The sequence below is a fragment of the Hyalella azteca genome, unplaced genomic scaffold (assembly GCF_000764305.2).
Source record: "Hyalella azteca isolate HAZT.00-mixed unplaced genomic scaffold, Hazt_2.0.2 contig12328, whole genome shotgun sequence".
Lineage (NCBI taxonomy): Eukaryota > Metazoa > Arthropoda > Malacostraca > Amphipoda > Hyalellidae > Hyalella > Hyalella azteca.
In genome coordinates, this window is record NW_025942288.1 from 689,655 (window position 1) to 707,453 (window position 17,799).

The following is a 17,799-nucleotide window of genomic DNA, read 5'->3' on the forward strand; positions in this document are numbered from 1 at the left end:
ACATTTAATATAGATAAGTTAAACAATTTCGAATTGTCGCCACTTTGATTTTGTTTTGTATACCACTTAAAAAGCTATAGCCTAATGATCGGTACATTGATTTTATTAATCGCTTCATCTATGCATCTCGTTTCCATAATTATATTGCAATACATTTGAATGAGACTAATATGGCCAGCTGACCTAATCGAAATAAACAGTTCCAGGAGTCGATAAACTTATTCTTATGCGTTATTTCCTTATATCGTCTTCATTCTGTAGATACTTCAATGGGACAAATAAGTCGGAAGTGAGGAATTAGTACCTTTAGAGTTAGGACTAATGATATCGCGGGCATCAAGAATTCGCTTTTTTTCTTTTTTTTGGGAACGTTTCTCAGTTATAGGCTGTTTTTTTCTAAAGTAACGGGTCGTATTTTTTGTAGTACTGTTGCGTGAAGGGCGTTTTTTTCGCGAAAGATTTTTCTTCACTATTAACTCTGACGGAGTGTCGAAAATTCTACGTATCAGCGATTGATGGGAACTCCAGTTAAATTTTATATTTTTCTCTAAACGATCCGCATGTAGCACAGATACACAGATCTCATTAACAAATGTTTTTTTAATTTGTGGAATTGATCCTACGATACCTTCCGCTAATTTGTATAATATTCACTGGTTAAATTTGCAACACCTACATGGTTGTACACCTTTCAAGTTGCCTACTTGCTCATTCTTGCTCTCAACCATTCCATTATGTGTAAGAGAAATTTAATTTGTTTACTTTATATTATGTTGACATATTCTCGATACATTTTACTCGAAGGTGACGGTTACTATCCTGTTCCTACATTACAGTGTCTTTTCTGTTTCATTCAAATACAATTTATATTCATCGTTCATTGCTCATTTCTTGTGCACCTCAAATTACTTTGTCCTGGTTCATCTCCTATTTTTTTCTGAGGTACTTAAATATATCACAATCATTTTATTTCTTATTAATGACCCATTGCATTACTCCCACATTTTTGTTTAATTAGTTTATGTTACATCGTGTTTGTTATTGCGACGAATCATACAATAAGAGGCGATATTGTCTACAAAACACATGTTTCCAACCCTCCCAAAACCTGGCAAAAAAATTATTTCTATCTAATTACATTTTAATTACATTTTTACCGACCTAATCTCCTGTATACCTTTTGTTTTCACTTTCGTATTTTTCAGTTTTTATCCCTTTAACGCATCCGCAATATGAATATATTATATTATGTCTCCGAAAAATTTCATTTAACAATTTTTTCATCGGGCTTTTTTTCACTATATTTTTTTAAATAAAATTTTGATTATCGAATTGTTTTTGAAGTTATATTTTATACATTGTATGCGGTTTGACTGGCGCTGTCTCAGTATTTCTCTCTTACTAAAAATGCATTTTCATGTTTTGCCTGAGGGTATATTTCTTTGTTTTCTTTCTTTCTCAGTGTCCTTGTATTGTATTCATGTTTCCCGTGTCACTGTTTTCTGCCTGCATTTCCCGTTTTCTGTTGTTGTGTTTTACCCGACGGTCTGTACATGGGACTCTTATTCTAACGCTGCTTGTGATACACTCCTTCCGTAGCCGTGTCACTCCTGACCGCGATAGCACACCAGGCGCTAAGTCCCGCAGGAGCAGGTAAACTGTCAACTTGTATTGCCCAGGCGTCATGGGTACATCCATAACAATTGTTTGTACCTAATATTGGATTTCAAATCCAATTAACTTTTGTTAAACGGTTATCAAGATTCCAATTAATTTGTTTTGTAGTAATCGGAATAAATTTTAATTAACGCTTCATAAACCTGCTCTACGTTATAACGAATAAACTTGCTTCTCAACCAACCAACAAACAATCGCGCTTTAAATTTACCGGTTGCGTATAAACATGAATCGCTTTTTTGTATCAAGTCTGACACTTTTGCTTATGTGCTCGTTAAAAACTATAATATTTACAACATGCACGGCATAGTGATTGGGTCACGAATAATTGTTATGTTAATAACATACTGATATTTTAGATGTACATTAGGTTTCTCAGTGACCTCAACTGTTCCGCTATTATACTTCTATATGGCCGCGGATGAATTAAGCGGAAAACCTTTTTAGACATTTCAATCCGTTTCATTCTGATGGTTTTTTAATTTCATTTCCGAGTCGACACGCTCGTTCTTTTAATTTGGCATGGCAGACCTCATCTTACTTGGGTGTGGGGTTTTTACAAATCTCTTTTCAGATTGTTTATTTTATGGTTGCCTCTATTCTTTATAGTACCTATATTATCTCTTTTCGTCGTCTTCTGACACATTCTCCGGAATTTTTCTATAATTTATACCTGTTATTCAATTGAAGCTCCACTTCTTTTCTTATACCCTTTACCTTAATTGAATTGAAATATTATAATTATTCAAACATTAAAACAACATCATACGACTTTGCTATGCATGATTCCTTTTGCAAAAAAAGTATCTAACTGGTTGTATTACTTTATCGATACATCCTCCACCCTGCATTCCATTTATTCCATTCCATTCATTGCATTTCAACTTAAAGATGCATTTTCTTTTGTTCTTCAAGTAAGTCATCTTTCTGTGTTACATAAGATATCTCCGTTTTTCGACTGATTTCTTCTTACTCACGTGGTTCTTCTGCGATTAATATTATGTTAATCTTCATACTCTTACTTGCTTTGATCTGTCTCAATTAGCGACATTCTCTTCTCTCCTCGCATCCCATGCATGATACTGTACATCATACGCTCTCACTCTGGAGACACTCTAACTTCTGTTGTCTCGGATCTGCTCTTCTTCGTCGCCATGTCCACACATTGTAATATATTATATGGACTGCAAGGAGTGTGTAGTTTGTGTGTTTCATGCTTAACTTTTGTGCTGTAGCGCTTCGTATTTTGGCTAACTTTTTGTTGTTCACGTAACTGTTGGTGCGGGCCCGTGTAGCCGAGTCTCGCCTTCTCGCGAGCTCACTCCAACCCGAGAATATCCGAGACCCTGGATGTTCGGTGCAAGGTAATAATAATCAATCTTAACCCTGGTGATAATCAACGCTCAATTGAGTAATTATTTTTAGGAAGCTCAATCACGTTCGCATAATTGTGCGTTGGAGCTTCAGTGGAATTCGTTATCAATTTCATAAATTCAAGTCAGCTTAATTTTGATGGTTCGGTGAGACGTGCGACGCTTACTCTCGATTGCGGTGAGATTTTACAATGACGAATCACATATTTTATGTGCAATTTTAATGTAAGTAATAACTTTAGTCTCCTTCATTAGAAATTTGCAACTTTTTGTCGCCAATCCGGTCAGCTTGAAATTAGTTGCAGCGAATTACTTAGTTCAGCAGTAACAGAAGCACAACCAATAAGTTCTCAATGGCAGCGAAGATTGCATCTCCGTTTGAATGTTTAACTCGATGCTCGCGCGGTCGAGAGAAGCGAGCGTCGTATCACTGAAGCCTTTTGTGTCGGTGCGTTTGATATATGCGAGGGACAAGGTATTGCTTGCTTTTATCCAGTAATTATAATTGTATGGAATGATTTTTGCTAGCTTTTATACACGCACAATCGTACATATTGACTTAATTGTTTTGGTACCGTGTAAACATACACACATGCATGCATGAGAATGTAGAGCATTGAGGGTAACCCTAATTAAGTTATTGATTTTGGGCCCTAGCTGGTGATTACACATATGAACTACATACTACAATGTATGAAGTCCTTCTGACAGGAAATGAGTGGTAAGTTGACGCCTGCAATTTCCGAATAATCAAGTATTGTCTTTCGCTTGGGATTTAACATCGCAATGATCACTTGCTTTTATTGATTCAATTTTGCTTGAATCTGACTGGTATCGCCGTAAATTCAGGCAATACGTGCTTCTGAATTGCTCAATCGATACAACAGCGGTTTTCAGTGATGCCCTACATATCAATCAGTGGCTGATGCCTGTCTGATGACGTCAGCAATAACAAAATTAAGTTAAAAAAAATAAAAATTGAAATCATCTTGGCGAGCGTCAACCTGCTCTCATGTCCAGCAGAGGGGAATCGGGTGCCCAGTGTCTACGGTGAAAACATTGCCTTAGGTGTTATGTTAGTTAATTTAATATTATGATATTTATTATTATTTGTTCCCCCCACACCCCGCCTGTCTCCACGCGGCGCCGCTACATCGATGGCCGACCAACTCGTCTGCCTGCACACACGCCCCGCATCTACTAACTTATAATCTACTTATTTCAATTATTATGCCACTTACAATACACTTTGCATGTTTATTACTTGGTTGTGACTAATATTGGCTAATTGTGAACGTTAACCGCATAAATTATTACAATAATGGTGATAACTTGCGGATGGTATTTAATAAACTTTTTAATTGCATTTTGCAATGGGCAAAATACCTAATAATTTGAATGCCCCTTGATGTGCATGAACATATAATTGTATGGGCTTTACTTGTATACTGTTTTAATGATGCTTGCATTTTGACTTCCTCGCTGCAATGTTATTGGTATTAACAACAATTTATTGCTCAATCGAATTATCACGATTCCAAAAAATCACGATCTTCCAAACCTTCCTCTCAACAAAAAAATATTGTGCCGTCGAATTTCTATGATTTTCCTGACATCGTTTGACTTAAATTGTCTACCGTGCTTCATTTTTCTTCGGCGATTCGAGTCGTTTTGAAACTATTTTTTAATCGAGGATTAATTAATTACATTCGGCTCATTAACTATTTTTGATGTATTTCTTTACTAATGTTTTCTGCTTCTTTGACCGCGCTTCATTAATTCGAAAACGTATACGATTTCATTTTTTCACTTACGATATATATTTGGCATCATGAGTTATCAATGACCTCTTGTAAAATGATTACTTGTAATCTGGGGTATTAATTGGGACACGTAGAGTGTCGCATGACTGGAGTCTGGACGCGTCCAGGGACTACGACGTCCCGCCTCGTTACCTGGGACGCTATTCCAACGCAGGCCATTCCCACATTCCCATTCCTGTTTCGTCTAGAAAGTCCAGGTCCGGCTCGTTAACATTCTAAAGTCCTTAAAGATTAAACAAAAGAGTTCTTGCGAGTCAACTTCTTCTGAGTACTTGTAAAATTTTACGCCTAAATTCGCATCATTTGAACACATTTCACGACAATTTGAAATTTTCGTACCGGCATTGGAACAATTAAGCATCTTTTTTAAAATGTGAAGCGTATGGTTTATGAATTTTGTACGGCCTTGCCATCCAAAGTTTGATGAATATTAGAGAGCTTTATTTAAAGCTAATCATTGAATTCTATTGAGCATCTCAATAACTAACGTCATCTTTGAATGACCATGATTTTTAAGGCCAAATTAAAATTCAGCTTTACTCTCCTCTGTGTATCAGGTATACTGCTGATGTCACCATTTGGTCTATAACATTAATTATCTTGGTGGTGGTGTTGGGTTTCTCGCTATTTAATCTTTGTTCAGGCTTGTTACTCACCCTTGAATTTCCGATGAAAGTTTATAATTGTCCTTAATAATTATTATCGTAGAAGTTTCCGTATTATTTGGTAACCTATTTTTGGCAACTCACGACCAGAAAAACTCTCTTCTTGTGCACTAATAATCCTTCGCTAAGATTATTTATATAAATATAACTGAACCTGTGAAACCTCATTATCATTCAAATTTTAGTTCTACTGTTGATTTTTCCCTTCGCGGATATTGTAAATCAAGAATATTTGAACGTTCCTGTTCAATGCTTCATAATTGCCTTCCTACATTTTTTCTTCTATTTTATATGTCAAATTTCATGTTTTATCTTCCTAACATTGATTGATCAATAAATATATATTTTTTCAGTTTGTTTAAAAAGTTTTCGACTTCTTTCATGTGTTTACGTTTCATATCTACTAAAATATAAAGAATTTTACCGTGGTAAGTAACTAAGATTCTTGAATACACTAGGAGCAGGCAAAACATCTCGTGTAATTCTTTAAGATGTCAACGTAAATTTCGCACTACTTCAGCGAAATTTCATTTGAAACGAACTTAACGGAATGTCCTGGAGTCAATCGTACTCGTTTTCTTCGATATTATTCGAAGTTGCCCTTATGGCCTTCATGTCTGGGTGAAGAAATTATTCAACCTTATAAAGATTGTAATGATTTTAGCAAAGTAAAGATCTATTTCATGCATCGCATTGCAAATCACTCCTGTTTTGTGACTCCCTGCCGCATTAAAATTCATTTCAAGCAACGAAATAACCTCTGGTTTCTTGGACAGCAAAGCGAGCGTGCCGCGCGATGAGATTCAAATCCGGAACCCGAAGGCCCGGGAGCTGTGGGACAAGTGGGAGACGGTGACGTACATGTCGTACGAGCGCATGCGTCGTCTCAACGACCAACTCAACTTGCTCAGAGAGCTCGAGAAGCTCAAGAACTTCTCGTGGGACGAGTGGCGCAAGAGGGTATAACTTCTAACATTATACGCTATTATTTACAAATTTCCTTTTTTAGAACTCAATTAGAGTTCGTAGTGTCAGTTGAGTAGACGTCGTCACTGAATTACTTAAAGCTGTAAGTTTGATTAATTTTGAGGTGGACTTAATTTGTTTACTTTGGCCTTGGAATACGAATTGTGAATACATTCGGGATTTTTAACTTGAAAGACTCGTTGCGTGTCGTTGCATGACGTTACTTTATTACATTTATCTTCTTTATTTTCATTACTTAAACTTTCTCACGGTTTTCAGTTCGTGAAGTTCATGAACGGCAAGAAGTCTCGCGTCACTGATCTTTTCCGCAAGATGGACACAGACAACGATGGCATGGTGCCGAGAGACGACTTCGTTGATGGAATCATAAAATCTAGTGAGTTTTCGTTGAGTTTTCGCTTCAAAAAATATTTTCTGTAACATTATTACCTTTTCATTCACGCTAGTTGTTAGTCTTGTTGTACACATTTGTATCTGAAAATTTATACAAGATATTTGGATATTTTCCGTTTATTCTTCCAACATTTTCACTTCTTGGATCCCTCATATTTTTTCGCCTAAAATTCTCATATTTTGCAAGAAATACAATTCGGAACTTTTCATCAGATTTCACTTGATGACCTGAATTGATGCAAATGTTCCTGATATATTTCATCGCCAGAATTCTGCACGAGCTTTATATGAATGGAAAACATGTTTTGAAATGATGAAAGTTTCAGTTGTTATTTTTAATTTTATCTACTGACCTACAAGGTAGGTGGCAGCAGTGTCATAACTCAAAGTTCATTCACTGCAACACTGCCGCCTCAGTACGCTTCAAATCAAGACCCCTGCAAATGGTAACATCATCCTGCAAATTTTCTTTATTACAGAATTCCCAACAAGCAAGGTTGAAATGGAGGCAGTCGCCGACATTTTCGACCGCAACCGCGACGGCCTGATCGACTACCAGGAGTTCATCGCAGCGCTGCGGCCAGACTGGGAGAAGAAGGGCCCGCTCACCGACTCTGAGAGGATCGATGATGAGGTGCAGCGGCAAGTGAACGCCTGCACCTGCAGACAGAAGTTCATTGTGCACCAAGTCGGCGAAGGCAAATACAGGGTGAGTACTGAAATAACGATACTCGTCATGCCTTATCATTAGCTAAGTTGATAGACTCGAAGAAAATGCTCAGTTTGGTCGAGTGGCAAAGTATTGTACATTTTATACTGAAAATATTCTTTTTCAACGAAGAGCTTGCAAGAAACTCGTGGTAGTCTCCCTGGATTCAGATGCCATGGATTTGATCTGAATGATAAAATTTAAAATTTCCTATTGATGTCTACTAATTAAAATGGCATAAAATTATTGCTAATGGACCTAAACAACCATTAAACGGAACAATATTGACTTCGACTAATTAAAATGGCATAAAATTATTGCTAATAGACCTAAAAATACCACGGAACAATATTGATGTGCTTGAGCAGTTCGGCGACAGCCAGAAGCTGCGTCTGGTGCGCATACTGCGGTCGACTGTGATGGTGCGCGTGGGCGGCGGCTGGGTCGGCCTCGATGAGTTCCTCGTTAAGAACGACCCCTGCCGAGGTAAGCGCCCGCCCTCACCTAGTGCGGTCATGTCTTGTGTAGGAAACAAGTTTATGATGTGTGAAGTACGTCACTGGTATTATTCCATGCGTATGTTACACATTTTAAGTGAAGTGAAAGTTTTTAGATAGGGAAAATGTAACAAATTTTAATGTTGGATGAAATATTTATGGCTATTTAAACAGAATTCGAATTTGCATAAGCGGAGTTTCAATTTGATCAGGATTTAAATTGGTCTTATTAATTACTAATTTGTGGAGAGAAAGAAGAGAATTTATTGCCATCAGAATAGACTCTAAATTTTAATTTAGTAGAAGCATTATTCGAGTTGAATAAGGTTTTCATCACATAAATGTCACATGAATGTAATATTGATGCAAACAATACCCGCTTCGAAAAGTGTGCTCTGAATTGTATTGATCTCTGTGAGTCAGAGATGACTGGAAATAAGTAGATGCTGAGCAGGGTTTTATCTTATCCTCTGTAGCGGCACGCTATTTGGAGACAGGATAGCATGACCTCCTTTAATTACGTGACAATAATTCTCTCAGCGATCCCAGTATGTTGGAGGCCTAATAAGATTTCAAGAATTCGTGTATCGTCCTTATTATGCATCCACGACAAATTAAGCTAATTTAAAACATTTATCTATAAACCTATGCAAAATTATCCATATTAACTATAAAATAATGTTCATCTGTGAACCCCAACCTTGGCCCTCTTCTTCAGAATTATTTAATTCCCATTATTTGCGATTTTATTATATCAACTTCATTCGTTAATATCGTTGTCTCTCATTAGAACATTGTTCTTGCTAACGATCTATATATGAGTAATGCCCAAATTTGAGAAATCATGAATCAAGTACGTGTTGTTTCCCATAGACAAGTTCATGCTGCATCAATTTTTGTTAACTAACATATTTAGAAGCCAATTGACATGACGCTATTAACGCTAGCTTAAATACTAACCAGGAACTGAATGCTGCATTACATATAGTGGCTTGAGGAGTATTTTTGTTGTCGACAAAATAATGGTCAAATTTATTTTATTTTCGATTTTTTTTTTTTTTTGCAGTATCCCGACTAATTTATTTCATATAACCACGTTGCTCCCAACAAATCCTCGTATGGGTTGTTTCATTTTAATGATGACTAAATGGAATTGAAAACCAATGATTATTATTAGCTACTAAGGTTGTGGTTGCTTAAACTTAGTATCAAACGTGACTAACGCTGTAGCTTGAAGTAGCCGTCGATCGCGAAGTGCGTCATACGATCGTTCAATCTTGGATTGTAGTTGTATGTAAATTAAAAACGCTGTTAGTGGGATGTTGTTTCTTGTATCTAATCGTGAATTTGTATCCGAAAATATTTTTCGCCTAGTGCTCGTTTGAACTCGCATTTTGGCGCTGTCTTGCTTGACAATAACCTGGTGTAAGCTCAGCATTCTACTGACGATATTGTAAGTCTTGGTTGAATGCCAAACTAACGCCGTTCTCCTCCCTTGTCTCCGCCCCTGCTACCTTCTAACCATCGTAACACTACCAACAATTTACAACTTACCTCTTCGGCTACCACTACCAACGGATATATGTACCTTCTTCTAATAATACACAATCCTACTCACAAATTCAACTAATTTCTTTCGTTTCTCACGTGAACGATCCAAAAATGATGAGTTGCTCCTTGCGTTTCAACTTATAATTTCCTTTTGTTTGCATGTATCGCATCACTGCTGCATGCTTTATTATTGGAGTAATATATAATCGTCGGAAACTTGCATACTTTTTCGTTGTACTTTGAAACTCATACCTGTTTTGGTCACAATATTTCGTTTATGGGCTATAAAATTGTTGTCATTGCATGATCATCCGTCTTGGAACCTGCTGTCAAAACATCATAATCTCTGCACTTATTTCTATTGATATCAATAAATAATCATATTACAAATATCGGTCTGATAACCACCTCAAAATTTTGAACGATCCTATTCTTGGTTTATTTGTCACCGTTGACTTTAATGAACTTGGGCTGAAATATAATTGTGGTGGCACAAATAGTCTGCCCGTCGCTGCCTGAGCTCGAGCAAGCGATAGAGATGCAGCAGCAGCACGAGTACGGCTGTCCTATGAGGCTCAATGCCAAGATCTCAGACGCTGGCTTCTCTCGAGGCTATTGTAAGAAATATGAATGCAGTCTTGATATTGATAGGTGTTAGAAATTTTAACCTGATATACGAGGTTGCACCTTAATAGTTCAATAGTTTGAAGGCTGTGTTTTATATGCGTAATTTTGACAAAAATTGATAATGGAATTCTTGAGCTTCTAACATCTGGATCAATAATATTCTAATAATCCCAATGGAACTCTTAATTATCATGCCACGCTCACTTGAGCTTTAAGTTCCTGAAAGGTTCAGAAGAGTTTATGAATTAACGGTTCATTGATGGGTCGTGGTTTATTATTCGGATCTTTTGCAATGTTCTATGTGGTTAAATTTCTCTCAAAATTGCATCACCGAGATCGGCAAAAAGTCTTCATCAATCATCCCTTGTGTATCTGTTGTGTACTTCACGATTGTACCACATCTATGCATTTAAAATTTAAAATTACTTCATTTTCTTATGTTTCTTTATCAGTGAAAATCTAGAATGTGACTACTGAGCACTATTTCGCGCAACTTAACGTTATCACTTTGTGGTATATACGTACGACACGTAACCTTCATCATCTTCCTGTCTAATGTTATTTAGATGGTTCAAATACTATCCTTATCGGGAGTTAATTAAAATGTTTATCTTTTAACAATATCGATATTGATGCTATATAATTTGTGGTGTGTATTTTAGGTTTAATAAATTTAATGATGGGGCTACTCGTCATATTCTCATCCATGTCATTGTCATGCTTCTAAATGTAGACGAGGTATCTTCCTAAAACCTACTTTTACTGTTATAAGATAAATCTTTTGCACGTGCATGTTGGTCTTTCAGCAAATGTTATGCTGTGAGAACTGATCCCTTCTTTGTAATAACCATTAATAACATCAAAGTGTATTTTAGTGTAGCATGAACTTTTCTCCAGTAAAAATAGTTTCGGTATTTTTTGAACCAAATAGTTTAGCAAATGTCATATGTTCGTCACTAAATCCTAGAAATACAAGAAAAACGCCACCGTTGAAAATTGAATTCATTTGGAACGCGTCTAAATGTAGTCACTACTGACAAATTAAGTACAAAGTTCAAAACTTCGGTTGCACAAAATAGTGGAATATAATGTAGTGCTGAATCAAATGAATTAGCCTAACCCCTAATCCCCACTCGTATTGAATTCACAGTAGAAATCCTTAGTTCCACTGCACCATGTCTATAATTATTTGATGAATGTTTTTCGTAGTCTCGAGTGTATTCTGTTTTGTACTGGATTTTTTGCTAATTGTTTGCATTATTTCTTCCCCCATTCTCTGTGCTTCTGCAACTCCCGACGGCTTGTGAACTTTTGACTGAACAATCGCGACTATTGCATTAACTTCGTTATCCCTCTCAACCGTTATTTTGTCGCACGATGTCGGTCTGAAACACGATTCAATTGTCCCGGTCTGTTCCCTCCGCCATTCAAAATTCCTTTCTCATAAATATGCTCACTGCAACTGACTCGACTTGAATTTCTTTAATTTTTTTCATTTGGCGGTGCCCCGTTCAAACAATCCGAAAATCACTTGTCTTTGTGATTCTTCCTACTCAATCCCATTTTTTGTCATTTGCGTAAATTAAATGTATTCCGTCACTGGGATGAATATTCTTATCGTCCGCAATACCGCATTATCCCCATAACGACAATGATTCCGACGTTGTTCTTGCAAAACTTTTGACCCGATCTGACCCCACAACTTGCCTCAAAAAACGGACTATCCCCTGCCACAAAACTCGTACTCTCTCCACACAACACCCACCCTACTCCTTCCTGTTCGTTACCACACCAGCCAAGGGACGTACCAACGTGGAGTTGCGTGAACAGTTCATATTAGCAGAGGGAGTCTCCCAAAGCATGACGGCGTTCAAGTCAAAACCAAGTCCCAACAGTTCGGTTTCCAGTCAGTCTGGAGCTGCTCCTCCGCAATCCAGGTCCCAGAGCCTCCCTGGTGCTGGACCCATCATTAAGGTCTGTGTGTTGCCTAACCTGCAACCCTGCGATAAATTTTCCTTGCTCCTGTCCTCTCACTGATTTATTTGTCCACAAACGTGTTCATTTCAATTGTTGAAACGCTACCAAGTCAGGTAACTGCAAGTGGCCAGCCTTGAAATTTTAAATTCTTGGTTGAGTTATTTCCTATTAATTATCTGACTGGCAGTGATATATCTTCTCAGAAAAATGGAAATGTTAAATGATCCCAAAAAAACGTAAAACATTCTTCGACGTTTTGCCGACTTCCAGAATTTGCTCATATCTCTTCAGATCATTTCGTGCTTGATGCACAAGAGTATTAGACTCGAAATTATTATTGTTTTATTATTCGTTTCTCTTAGTATTATAGAATAAATTACTCCCCAATAATCGATAAAATTAGAAGAATTCTTACTGAATCCCATCTTCATCCTTGTGCAACACTTGCCTGTCTGGTCCACGAATTGGAGATTGCTTGAAATGCAGACCATGTGATGGCATGAGCATTACTTTTAATTTTCAATTTTTACATTACCTATGTTCATTTACGCAATTCCATTTTTCGTATCTTTAGGAATTGAATACGTTTTAAATGAATACTTAAATTTAAAGCTTGATTTGCCAAGTATCTTGAGTTCGCCGTTGCTTGCCGTCTGTAAGTTCCATTTTATAGCAGCATGAGACTGTGCATGGTGACCACAGTATTGAGTGCCGTTTTTATGCTCGACTTACAGGTATGGTTAATCGTTCTCTCATACATTTTGATCATACATTTTGATTCAGCTTTGCAATTCTCATTTTATGTTTATGAGTGCTCGCTAAAACCTTCATTATTTTTAATTTTGTAAAGTCGTCCATTATTTTTTATCCATAATTTACATGTACACTGAAGCCCCAAATTCCTTACTTCGCCCAACTCTGCCTCTTTCTCTGCAGACAATAATTGTGTATTTACCTCGTCAATGAGCTCATATTGGTTCCAATAACAACGCCCATGCCCTCTCGCCAATCATTCAATCCCTCTTAGTTTCTGTTTAGATTATTTGTATGCATCCACTATTATGCAGTGGGTGTGTTTATTTAAGTACAATCTTATAGTTTCATTTCCTTTTGTACATCTACACCATTTATTATCCCTCGTGCGGAAATGTCCAATGCCATGCAATATTCCCGAATTCTGTTTCAAAGCCCCACATTCCACGTCTCTGTTTGCGAGGAGTCCCATCTCCAAAATCTTAGCCCCTGTCCTGTTTTGCCCAAATTGTACACCTCGGCGTGGAGCTGGAGTGTCACGTGTTATGAGGCCAGTGTTTCGTTGCAGCTCATCTCGTTCTTTCTGAACTGATGCCGTTCTTTGAGCGCATCCGAGCTAGTGAACACGAAGGTTCACATTGTGCTGCGTTAGCTACCATCACAGTTGGTCACTCACCAGAGGCTTGCACCGCCTCCTTATGGGATGGGGTAATTTTTGTGCCCATGGTTCCATCGAACGCTCCTTTGTTTGTCTGAGTAGTGGCATTCCTATAACCGAGGCCTACGCCACTACAGGTAGTCTGGGTGTCGATTTATTCTTCCTATGCTATAAATATCGCTTAAATATAAATATTTTTTATTCTTGTACACTTTCTGCACCAGATCCTTGACCTCATTAACATATCGTGATCCGCAGCGTGAATTTCGAACGGCATCCCAAGGCCTGTGTTCATTTATTCAAGTGATACGCTCAATCGGAAATGTGAAATTGGACCACCTATTCATTCTACTGTTGGAAAATTTCTTAGACTATTTTGCTAGAGACCAGAAGAAGGTAGTTGTTGAGCTCTCAAGCGACACCCAGACCTGTAGTGAAGATGGCTTTTCCAAACCCCGCCTGCCGAGTAGCCGTGTATTCGCTCGTCATTCGAAAATAACTCTTGTTTGTCTTGCAATCGGAAAAAAAAAATACGGAATGATTTTGCCAATGGTTAGCAGATGTTTACTCAAGGTTTGGAATCAATTTCTAGTGAAAATTTAGAATTGATTCTGCAAACTGATTCGTTCGTGTTTGTTGTATCCATATTGTGTCAATGTATTGAGTGCTAACCCTTCGGAGTTAATTGTGTATTTTTGCCCAAATATTCTTAGATGTCGTGAATGATGATGTCTGTTGCGATGTGTCGTGCTCCCTGGTACAAACTAACATTTGCCATTCGTCCTCGTAGTTATTTATTTCGTTTTGTTTTGCAAACCAATGTTGCTCTATGCTTCATTTATTCACATTGTACTGAAATGCGCGCTGCATAACAACTTACACTGCACTTCTGATCTATCTTGATTTAAGTTTTTAACTCCCCGTCCGAAAAAATTGAAAACGAAATAATCAAAACTGAAAAAAAATCTGAATAATTTCAAATCCCAAGCCCCAACCTTTGGGAGTTTAATTCCTGGCCCCCGAACCAAAAAAAACAAACATTTTTCAAAATATTTGTACTTGATAATTTCAGTTTGAAAGAGACATGAGAATTCTTTGGTGTTTATTCGTATACTGCTATCGTTTACTGATGTCTCAACTGTCATATTCACGGCTTCGATTCGACAAAATTTGAACTTGAAACTCGAACGTTAATGTCTCCATTTTACGTGTATTTCACATTCAGTTCATTTCACGTAGAACTAATTTCAACTTGTGCGCCCATTTCTGATCACACGCTAAGCTCGATTGCTTGAGTTTTTCGCAAGCATTTCACTTATAGCCTCCCTGTCCTGCAAGCTCCCATTACCCCCTCGGAGACGCACTACAATCAGATGCTGCTAGCCTATGAGCAAATGGTAGGTCTAGCTTTATCAGCCATCGTTAGTAGTGTGAGGCATGCATGCGCTGCTACACTGGTTCTGATCTACTACTTCGTACTTATTTTGTTTACTATTGTCCCTTATTTACTTGAGGTTTGGTTAGCTTCATTGGTTAATTTAAGGTTAGGTTAGCTCAATGTATCTATCTATTCGGCCTGGGAAAGGTGAAAAAATTTCCTACGCGCTTCTTTTATTGATTTTGTCATCGTGAAAGTTATTCCCTGGAGGAAGCGAATCTTAGAATAACAAATCAAAGCGTAAGAAGATTATTTGATTGCTCGTGATATTTTACGTCGAGCGTGAATTTCTTAAAAAAAAGTGTTTTCGCATCATCGTTCATCATCTAGCGAGTCAATTAACCTATCATTCTCTCATCGATGCCATTGACTTCGCTCATCATCCCAGCCAGGCTCTTTCCTACCTATATTCCTCAATGAATCAGTCGTCTGGCAATTCTCTTCACATATTGTGGCATTTGCAATCAACTTTTGCAAAAAGTTTCAGGTTTTTAAATCTTGGTGTAAAATATTATTCCTCAAATTAACCATAAATTAATGCCATTTTTTCAAGTCACTATTTTTGCAAGGTTGCCTTCAGACGCTGATTCTGAGATAATTATAGTTCGATTGAATTCTCTTCGCAGTATTTAGGTCATATGTTGGAATGTCTTACCTAGTCGCCTTTGGCAGTGCCAAGGTAAGTAAGAAATGAATGTCCCTGCATGAAATTCCCGGAGCAAAGTGAAGCCGCAGTGAGTGCAAAAGACTCCTCGAGTTCTCAAATATTTTTCAAAAATATCATTTTATGTGATTTAAAACCTTGTTTACAATTTCATTCACACATTTCCTACGGTTGTTGATTTTTTCAAATAACCAGTACAATGAAGTTATCCAGCGTCGTATTTATTATTGGTTTTTCTAATCACTTTTTCTCTCATTTTGTTTAAATTTGGACGTCTCTTCGTAAGAAGTTCAAACGCCGTTGAGATCTTGAAGAGTTTTGACTTGAAATGCCGCAGGACGCTGGCTTCTAGTTGATCATTTTCAATATACGAGGTTCGACTTCTTATTGTTAAATTTATGCAAGTTCCTTTTAAAATCATTTTCAATTGTCAATTAATGCTGTGGTTGCTTTTTACCATTATTAGTATGAAAATAGATTGAATTATGAAAAAGTTCTAATTTGGATCGAACCTCGTATTTTTGAAACATTATGTATAAGTGCATGCGTTTTTTTTTTTTTCGTGTGTTTCTCATTTCGTGCCTGGAATGCGACGCATTTTTATATTATCTATTAGTATTAACTTATATTTTAGTCACTGATTATTCATCGACTACTATCAATTAGCAGAACTCGTCATCAATTAAATAATGAGATTTTACTTGAAGTGTAGATAAAATTTTAAGTTCTTATTTAAATGGAAGTTTTCTTGTTAGACTAGTTAAAATTGCAATATTTTCCATTAGAAAATAATAATGAATTATACGAACAAATTCATCTTGTTAACTAAGCTCGCTGTTCAGCAAAATATCTAAAGACAAAATTCACACAGAATTCAAAACCTATAATTAGTGAGACTTTATTCCTAAAGTAATTGAAATTATGGTGCGATTGGTAGGTGCGGGAGCGCACTGCCAAGAGCGCCGCCATGGGCAGGTCATCCTTCAGCTCCGGCACGCCGGAGTCCGCTGATGGAACCTTCCGCCTCCACCCCGGCAACCGCAAGGCCTCCGCACCCGTCCACGCCAGAAGTAAGCTCAGCAGTTCATTTCGTACCCATAAATGTGTAAAAACGCCATATTGATCTCCTACCTACTCACCAATTGACATGTTTGCTTCCACGTTGTACAAACAATAAAGCCGGACACTCAACTTTTCGAAACGAACCGAAAGGCACGCTTGTTGGTGCTCATAGCGACTTCATTGTTTATAAAAACAAAGTATAGATTTGTAATTCCAGAACAAAATCTTATAGGTAACAGTGAACGTTGAAACCCATCTTCGACCGAGAACTGCGTTTATATACACGATGGTCTTTATTTCGAGCACGCTGTGTTGCCATCAAATGATTGCTTGTGTTAGCGAGTGTTGAATTGCGGCTCGTGTTTGCAGGCGATACTAGCAGCAGAGGAGGTAGCCGCCCTCCATCGCGTGGTCCAGGATCGCGTCCCGGCTCCCGTCCCCCCAGCAGGGCGGGGTCTGAGGTGTCCCTCGACTCCTACGACGGCGCACGACCCGGCATGAGGCGCACGCCCTCCTTCACCAACCGCAACGGCGGCACAAACGGCGTCCAGAGGTCGTCCTCCCTCAGAAAGGTGCGAACACTTCAGAAATTCTGCGTTCTAACCCAACTCATGTGAATGTTGCCTCGCTTCCTGGTGTAGCGATGAACGTTATGACGGGTCCTTACTACAAATGCTCGTCGATCTCTAGAACGAGTGTTAGCAACTCTTCCAAACCGAGTTAACGAAACGTCGTCCATAAATGTATTTCTAAATCAGCATACTGCCAAATTGATTGCTGAAACCGACGAAAGTTTCAATGTGACTTATCATATTGAACTTGAATCTTGAAGTGCGAATGTGTATGCTTGCTAACGTTTCGTGATTATGGGCCAAACTGGAGATCAAATGTTCCACGTTGAGTATCAAATCGGGCACATCGATTCGGTAGGTCTTTCCTTTCATT

The 17,799-nt window shown here is 37.8% G+C and overlaps 1 protein-coding gene across 1 annotated transcript in view; it reads left to right on the forward strand.

Moving 5' to 3' along the window:
- The window catches only part of LOC108669508 (dystonin), a 195,401-nt gene that overhangs the window by 167,146 nt on the left and 10,456 nt on the right, over nucleotides 1-17,799 (forward strand). The window contains exons 44-53 of the mRNA XM_047883232.1: nucleotides 2,973-3,041; nucleotides 4,948-5,070; nucleotides 6,315-6,498; nucleotides 6,784-6,901; nucleotides 7,398-7,627; nucleotides 7,996-8,113; nucleotides 10,176-10,292; nucleotides 12,098-12,276; nucleotides 16,730-16,862; nucleotides 17,224-17,426. Of these exons, the coding sequence (XP_047739188.1) occupies nucleotides 2,973-3,041; nucleotides 4,948-5,070; nucleotides 6,315-6,498; nucleotides 6,784-6,901; nucleotides 7,398-7,627; nucleotides 7,996-8,113; nucleotides 10,176-10,292; nucleotides 12,098-12,276; nucleotides 16,730-16,862; nucleotides 17,224-17,426 (1,474 nt within the window). The remainder of the gene's footprint in view (nucleotides 1-2,972; nucleotides 3,042-4,947; nucleotides 5,071-6,314; nucleotides 6,499-6,783; nucleotides 6,902-7,397; nucleotides 7,628-7,995; nucleotides 8,114-10,175; nucleotides 10,293-12,097; nucleotides 12,277-16,729; nucleotides 16,863-17,223; nucleotides 17,427-17,799) is intronic.